At 37.4% G+C, this 8634-nt stretch overlaps 1 protein-coding gene across 2 annotated transcripts; it reads right to left on the bottom strand.

Moving 5' to 3' along the window:
* Nucleotides 1-2071: 2071 nt before the first annotated feature.
* LOC136065321 (tubby-like F-box protein 3) lies at nt 2072-7065 on the bottom strand. 2 transcript variants are annotated; one of them, XM_065768372.1, is made up of 7 exons: nt 6881-7065; nt 5799-6795; nt 4057-4144; nt 3761-3890; nt 3505-3681; nt 2888-3370; nt 2072-2420 (listed from the first exon to the last, which is right to left on the bottom strand). In XM_065768372.1, exons 2-6 carry the CDS (start codon nt 6150-6152, stop codon nt 2899-2901), a joined length of 1221 nt encoding a protein of 406 aa, XP_065624444.1. In that variant the 5' UTR covers nt 6153-6795; nt 6881-7065; the 3' UTR covers nt 2072-2420; nt 2888-2898. The 2 variants fall into 2 exon arrangements, with proteins under 2 accessions (XP_065624444.1, XP_065624445.1); XM_065768373.1 differs by having other exon boundaries at nt 5799-6185.
* Between the last annotated feature and the right edge of the window lie 1569 nt (nt 7066-8634).

Here is an 8634-nt window from a genome sequence, read left to right as displayed (position 1 = left end):
CCGGTTTTTTTTTTTTTTTTTGATCGGAAACTATGGGCTCAGTGTAGTTTTCTCAGATTTTTCTCTCTACGCCTAATCGACTCCTCTCTCGCTCTCTGTTTATCAGAGTCTCTCTCAGTCTCTTTCAATTTAAGTGTGCACGGTAAATAAATAAAATTTAAAGCGCTCAAGCGGTGCAACGTGCGCTGTTTTGTAACTTTAAAGTAAGTCTTCAAACACACCGTACAGTTTTTCAAAGAAGAAATTGTATACGTGTCAGCATTTTAAGGGGTCATTTTGTCTTATGTGTCAGCACCTGGTAAAAGCTTCTGCTATTAGAGCATCCACAGCAGTAGAGCAATAATTATAGCTATTTGACACCACAACAAACCACTTTATCTATTTTAACTACACACGTGCTGCAGCAGTGGATCTATTTTAATTTTCAACACAATAAAATAATATAAACACCACAATAAAATAATATATATCCACAATCAGCTATTTATTATTTTTTTCACTATTCATCTTCTCTCTGTCTTCTCCCTCACTGCCCTCTCTTCAACCCACAGCCCCTCACGGCACCACCACCATCACCGCCACCACCACCACCACCACTAGCACTATCACCGCCACCACCACCACAGCAGAAAAAAAAAAAAAAAAAAAAAAAAAAAAAAAAAAAAAATCCCACAGCACCACAAAACAAACCCACTCTACCATCAGCCACACCCACAACAACCACCACCACCACCAGTCCACAGCAGGAAGAAAAAAAAAAAAAAAACTCACAGCACCACAAAACAAACCCACTCTACCATCAGCCACAGCCAACGCACACCGGAGCACAACCACGACCCAGCAGTGGAGTGGAGGTGAGGGAAGCCACTTCGATCCACCAGGCCGGAGGCGATCGGCTGCGTGGGTTTGAGGCGATCGGCGCTGGGTCGGCGCTTGGGTCTAAGGCGATTGCTGCTGGGCGGCGCTTGGGTCTGAGGCGATCGGCGCTGGGCAGGCGCTTGGGTCTGAGGCGATCGGCGCGGTCGGTGGCGAGTGGAGGAAGGAGGAAAAAGAAAAAGAAATGGCGAAGGAGGAGAGGAGCATACCGCGCCGAGTTGAGGACGGCGGTGACGGAACCGGAGTTGAGGATGGCAGTGATCGTAGCGGAGCGTCTGTGAGTGAGCTTGAGAGGCTTGGAGGCTTGAGAGTTCAGAGATGAACGAGAGAGAGTGAGAATACAGTGGGAGTTGAGAGCTGAACAAGAAAGAGAGACCGGTTTTGATAAATGAATAAAAAAATGGAAGCAAGTGGATCAGTGGAATAAAAAAGCATTTTTTAGTTTTAGCTCCATGCTACAGTGCACATCTATTTTTAGATGTGCACTGTAGCGAATCATCTAAATATTATTGCTTTAGCTCCACTGCTGGAGCATCATTTTAATGAAAATGGTGCTAAAATTTAGCATTATTGCTTTATACCACCACTGCTGCAAATGCTCTTAGTAGCTAGCTATACTCTTAAAACTGCTGCTTCATTTTTTTAAATAAACAAATAAATCCTTTCTCCAGACTTTGGCTTACTTTGCTATTGGCCGCAGAATGAAATTGTTTTTCCTGCAATTTTCTTTTTCATTAGCAAAAAACTGCATAACTTTTAGCACACAAAAATTACAACACTATTGACTTGTCTAGAAAAAAATCCTACAGCCGACGCGCCTACAGCCTACACTGCTCTATTTGATATAATATCTACGTGAATAGGAAAAACTATAGTATGGCGCCCTATTAAAGTTGATCGTATCACACATTCCCTATTTGTGTATAATAATCATATTATTTCTACATCTTAATTATAATAGAATAAAAATAAATAAATAAATAAAACACAAGAAGTTGGTTCTGTTAAACTAATTTTCTATAATAATAAAAAGTGGCTGCATTCGAGCTTCAACAATACAAGCACATGGTTTACTGAACTTTTTCCATTTGTTTATTTGCAACAAAAAGATTTCAACAGGAAGATAAAACACCCATGAGATCAAGTAAAGGAATTGTTAAGAAACATAACGGTGTCAACAAAATTAAACAGGTAGTAGGATATAACCACTATTTATATTAGGGTAAAAAAAGCCTCTAGAACACAAGAACAGTATTAGGAAACTCACAAACTAGTCCCAATTCAGGTATCTGTCCAATATCTCACACTCAAAATACACCAAACAAGCACCAAAACGACCCAAAAGATGTACTTATGTTAGCAAGAAGGCAACCAGCATAACCATGTTTAGCTGGTAACACCAACAATCTATGTACAGAGAAGAAAAAAAGAAAAAGAAAAAGAAAATCCTAAATGCATACATGGCAGCTTGAAGAAAGCTACTGGATTACTAGAGACTTGAGTTTTTGTTGACTGATGCCCCATGCTGCAACTAGCCTTCCAACCTGTCAGACAAATTTCAGGAACTTTATCAATAGAGGATTAGTAAATTTCTGGATTAGAACTACGTTCCAAGGAGCCTATAATGTAAGTAGTTATTCCATGTGAGAGCTAAAATCAACCTCATTAAAAGTTTTAGTGGGGGAGATTTGTCATTATTCACATTAAAAGATCAAGTCAAAGACACTCTTAACTAATCATATACGATTCACAACTACTGCGACATTGACAGTTAGTTGTATTGGCAAGTCACTACATTACGATATAAATATTTCATTTAAACACACTATCTTATTTTAAACTTTTGAATTACTTGTGCACATTCAGATTTCAGACAATGCAAAAGGCACTCAACCATGGAAAAATACTATTATAATGGTACTATACCATTTTTATTATTATTGTTGTTGTTTGCTTCTACTCATATAGAAATTAAATATAGAGAATTTATATAATGAAACAAGATTCGTACCTGCTTGTCACTTATTCACAAGCGATCTTTGTGTCAAAGCTGCTAAGACATATGGCAAATGCTTGGAAAGCTGAGATTGGATACTGATAATCCATTGTGAATACATCCTTTCCCACCTTTCCAAACTGGAGAATGACATTCTCATGCTCTGGCCCAGCTACTCCATTGTCAGGAGAAGCAACCAGCTGAAAATTCTTAACTGAAGCAACTGTCACCCGTCCATTGAAGTTCAGACACCAGCACTGGAGTTGTTCATGCCACCTAGGGGCCTTGTTCCTTAAGACCAGCATTCCTTCACTTGGAACAGACGAATGTCCAGATCGGAAACTATCTGTCCGGATTGATTTTGATCTGAAGAAAGGGAGGGATGGAAAACTATCCACACTGCCAAGGAGGAATTCAGTCTGTGTGGGAGCCACACCTCCTGGCTCAACAGCAGAGTTGGGAATGGCATCCATGACACAGTGCATTCTTCTAGGACCCCTGGTTTCCAAAATATTAAAATCTCATTTTCACATAGAGAATATAGTGTAGTAACTGACCATGATGGTTGCAGTTCTGTGTTGTTTATCATTTTCTATGAAGAAAAAGACGTACTTCAGCACCATCTTTCATACCTGGAGCCCAAGACATTCAACTCATATGAAATATGAGCAATGGAATAGTTGCCAGGAGGGACTTTGGGGGTGACTTGTCTATTAATTAGCCTGGTAGAACGACATTTGGTGACTTTCACTCCAGCATGTGGTGGTTGTGCATCAAATATTGTGAATTTGGTACCCAGAAAGTTCGATCTATATCACAGAAAGTGCAATTTACACTTAGGCCAACAAGATAAACAAGAACCAGTCCTGTCAAGCCAGCTCAACATACCTCAATTTTCCAACATAGGTGCTACTCCCTTTTGACACATCATCAGAATTTAAAGAGATGATGTAATCTGTGTGAGTAGGACGTCGACACTTCCGTGCAGCAAGAAGGAACTTTCCATCATCAGTTGAAGCTGCCAAGATAAAAATGCAAAAGAGCAGCTCAGAGATGAGACTCAAAGAAAAGCTGAACCTTTCCTTCTCTAGTAGGAACCTAACTCTCTACTAATCAAACTAATCTCACAAAAGTGAAATCAAATATAACATATACTGAAAAGAAGAAACGTTTGGTTATTTGACCTTGATTTAAGCCGAGGTAAAGATAATATATTTGGCTGCTACGATTCCGTTTGATGAAACACTGAAGGAGGGAGTCCCTTGGGCCAGGCTGCAAAAAGATAACCAAGGATTTTGAATGTTAGCTGGATGACAAAAGGTCACATGCAATAAAGACTATAACCTTACTATCAAGAAAATACTTGATAGCAAGGTTTTCTGAGGAGGATAGCTGGCATCCAGTATTTGCTAACATATGAACATCATTAAGTACTTGCAACAAAATTCAAAAATTTTCAAGAATCACAAATATAAGCAGGACTTGGATAGTCTTTAGAAACTAACCATCATTTAGAAGCAGCAATTCACTCCAAAATGTCAAATACTACTGCTAATAAAGCCATCCCCCTGACTACATCATTAATTTTTTTTTTGTTTTTAATGGAATGCTTTTTTTAATTGTTAATAACATACGCACCCAACGGATCTTGAACCCTCAACCTCACCCTCCACCTTACTCTCACAAGAGGAGGAGGTACCATTTAAGTTGAGCTCATTGACATTTTTATCTAATGCTTTAGATTCAATATATTCGAAATCCATGTTAATGATCTGAGAAATTGACCATAACCGTTTCAAGTTAAATCATGTATCAACCCATAATTAACATGGATTTGGAATATATTGGCCAAATGTTTTATTATATCACAAAGCAAAAAGAAAATTAAATCCACTTTACATTTTGTTCTCTTGAGTGTTGTAGTCTACATTGGTCTCACTTTATGAAAAAATGGGGAGTTTGCTTCATTTTTAAAACCATGTTTTGCACCTGTGACAATAACTCTCTGTCTTGACGGACTGCAACTTTCTTTTTCATTCCCCTCTTTTCTGTGTACAATGCGAGTGGCTGGATCACATTCTAAAAAATGTTTTAACAAATATCTGAATGACACTGGACCAGAATGCATTGATGTAAAGGTCTCTATTGATTGCTTGGTTGGAACCATAGAGGCATTGATATTTATAAAATGCCTAATTTCCCAGATTATCAAACTTCAAGGCAATATGCAATCTAACTTTTCTGATTTAATAATTCCCAGATTCCTCACAAACATCCCCAAACAGTTCTTATAAGAACAGAGTGAGAGCATGTCTACTTTTTCTTCAAACCCAGATCTTCCCCCATTATCACACCGATAATTGTATACCGATTTTCTTTCTAAAAAACTGTCACAGGAAATTGGTACACAAAAGAAAGAACATCATAAATTGCATGACCTTTTTTTTTTATAAATATAAATCGCAGGATCTATTCTAAATTAAACCCATTAGCATGTGGGATAATGAAACCAGTGGATCAAATAGCTAAAGCTCAAGCATATGTTGTGCTTCTGGTTCCAAGCACCACTGGGTGGACACTGGACAAACTATTAAAGCCAACCTTCTGACTCCCCAAATTCCAAAAGATTATGAGGCAACATCTTTGCTGACAAATGAAACTAACATTGTTTATGGACCAGTTCCCACTATCCATTATAAACAAATTGAAAGCAAAAAAAGTCAAATTTGAAAATCCACTTGCTGCTCTTAATAGCTAGGAAGGTACATCATGTGAAATTTTCATTTCTAATTGTGGAATTACAATGATGGTAAACATGTAAACCATACAGATATGACTGTATCATAACAAGAAACAAATATAAGGTAAAAACACAATGAAGAGGAACATAGTTGAATCATAAGCAGCAACTCATGTATGTTCAAACCTGCTTCAAGGAGATTGGAAATGTCAATTTGCCAGAAACCTCAGGGGATTTCACAATTTCTTTCATGATTTCTCTCCAATTCCTGCAAACACCAGCACAAGCAACCACATTTTTCCGAGGAGGCCAAGTATCTTCAGAGGTGTCTATCCTTATTAGCACATCCCTCAAAAGTTCCGGTGGCAAGTTAACCCAACAGCTCTGCTTCAAAGCATCAATTGTTGCCACCGCAGAGCTATCCTGGACTACCCGGTGCGATCTGGATCTCATCCCAGACACAAACTTCACCTCAAACCCTTTCCTAGAAATGCTCCCAAACTCACCTCTCATGTCCTGAATGATACTCTTCAACGACATTTTATGTCTCTTTAGTTCTTGACCTTTCTACATCTAAAATAACACAAAACTTAACATCAAAACATTCCCATTCCCTCCAAATAACCCACATTCCTCACAACATAATGAAATATGACCTCAGTATCCCCCCCAAAAAAAAAATTATATATATGACCTAGAAAAACTAATTAAAAACCCCACAAATCTCAAAATCCAAAAGTCTTTACTCAGATGAAAATGACAAACTCAAATTCTTCCCCTAAACCATGAAAATAAACCAAAATCACTCCAAAACCGGTATATACACAACACTAAGCCCTAAACACCCACATTTCTCACGAATTAAAAACCAGTAAACAAAAGCTTAGAAGCCCCAAAATCTATAAATCCACAATTTGATCATTTTGACCAACCATCACCACAAATTCTCTTCCCCCAAAAATGTGAATCAAACATAATTCATTTTTTAAAAAAGGCATGAACCCAGAATCAAGCAACAGAAACCCAGAATTTAGATCCAAAATAAACTCAAAACTTGACCAAAGTTATGAATTTTGACCAATAAATTCAAAACCACAAAAATACCCAACAAAAAGTAACGAACTAAACCGCCAAATGCAACCAAATTTTGCAGTTTCTCTCAAACAATCACTGACCAAACACCCTACAAAAAGAAAACATTAAAAGTTTGCAACAACTAAACTGCAGTTTACAGAGATTGAAACAAACCAACAAACAAACAAACAAACCTCAAAATGCAATGCACTGTTACAGAAACTTGCTAAGGCCAAGAAAACCAAGGGGGAGTGATACCCATCAGTTACCATAGAAAGGAAATGGTATCACAGTGCAGTCTACAGAAACATGTTAGGGTTTGTTTGGTCTGTGTGTCAGTGTGTGGTCCCAAAAGGGGTCCCTAGGACCACTGTTTTGTCTTGATGGATGCCTTTTATCTAGTGGCTACTGGCTTGGTGTGTCTCGGGTATTGCTCGGGTCAAAGTTCGGGTCTTTGGGCCAGGACCCAACAGACTTTTTTTTTCCTTTCTTTTTTTGCTTTTTCTTTTTCTTTTTCTTCTAAGCTCAAAGGTGGCAGCATGAATGTCGGATGGATTCTACTGACAAGGGATAAATAGTCGTGAAAGATGCTGCATATGATTCTAAATAGTTACAATATATTGCTAATTCTGCAGTTAAAGCTATTTATACCGTCTTAAATCCTCAAATACTTTATGCACAGAAAAGTGGTAACTAAGTTACAACGCACTTGAGATGTCCATTTTAAAAGCATATAACTAATCTTTATGTAAGTATCAAACTATTCCCCTCTACATACATAGGGCAATTTGCTTGTGACAATTTCTTCAGGGTGACTCCAAAAACATTGGGCAGAAGACTTTAAACTAGTAACTCATAGATTGATAGACCACATGAGGCTTATATGTAAACTGTTAATTGTCTAAATACTTTTTTTTTGTGACAATAATTGTCTAAATACTTAATCCCTTAGATTTATGAATGTTAATATAATGCACACACATATATATACAGTGGTTTATATATAAAACAATAAAATAGATGATTAGGCATTACATTCAAAATATGAAGAAAATTTCATGTTTTAAGGAAAACTCACACAAGGGTTTTGTGTAATTTCACAATAATAAATACAAAAATTTGCAAATACAAATACTTGAGGTCTTTTTTTTTTTTTTTTTTTTGCCCAAAGGAGGCATTATTTGCAATGAGTCAACCAAAATGATGTGTCAAGGCCCACTATTTGTTTAATGAAAGTTTAAGGAGTTTTCTTGGTTGTGGAGACGATGAGGATTCAAGCCATGAAAGGCGGCCAAAGTTTGTGGATCTCAACCCCATAAAAAGCGTGGATGCAGATCTGTGTTATATATATCAATTTTGGTATGCAGTCATTCCATAAGTATAAGTGCTTGTGGGGTATGAAAGTAAAGGCCGAGGTTCAAATCTCCAGAATGGAATTTTACACACATATGCGCTTATATTGAGCTAGAGTAGAATTTCTTTCTTATATATTTAATAAAAAAAATGGTGGAGGCCAACTTGGATTTCACAGATCTAGAGTTTAAGAAGACCATATGAGTTGACTCAGCTAGGTCACTATAGGGTCGTCATCCTTTGATAGGTCAACTAAGCTGGCGCTTATAGTGGATGGTCGTTGGTGCCAATGAAGGTTGGTGGTCATGGGCCAGAGGGGATGTGTTTTATTTCTTTCAGAAAGTGAAATAAGAAAGTTCAAAAAGGGATAAGAAACTTAGGAAGGGTCACAATTTCGTTGCCGCTGTGAAGGTTGGTTGTGGTGACCGGTGGTGGTAGTGGGATGTGTTTGAGTTTTATTTATTTTTATTTCTTTTAGGAAGTGAAATAAGAAAAAGGAAAAAAAAATTAGAATTTAATTAAGAGAAATGATATGTCCACAACATTTTTACAACAAATACTAAGCGGCAGGTTGTTACTGGTTGTTATTGTTAGG

This window comes from Quercus suber, unplaced genomic scaffold (genome assembly GCF_002906115.3).
Source record: "Quercus suber isolate HL8 unplaced genomic scaffold, Cork oak 2.0 scaffold_927, whole genome shotgun sequence".
NCBI lineage: Eukaryota > Viridiplantae > Streptophyta > Magnoliopsida > Fagales > Fagaceae > Quercus > Quercus suber.
Note: the sequence above shows the minus strand (reverse complement) of the source record. Positions and strands in the feature narration are given on the sequence as shown.

Excerpts from the sequence above, each read along its gene's own strand:
- LOC136065321 (XM_065768372.1), bottom strand. The coding sequence starts at position 6,152 with ATGTCGTTGAAGAGTATCATTCAGGACATGAGAGGTGAGTTTGGGAGC. Across the intron at positions 3,891-4,056 it reads TTACCTCGGCTTAAATCAAG|CTTCAACTGATGATGGAAAG; the intron begins GTCAAATAACCA and ends TTATCTTGGCAG. Across the intron at positions 3,682-3,760 it reads ACCTATGTTGGAAAATTGAG|ATCGAACTTTCTGGGTACCA; the intron begins GTATGTTGAGCT and ends TCTGTGATATAG.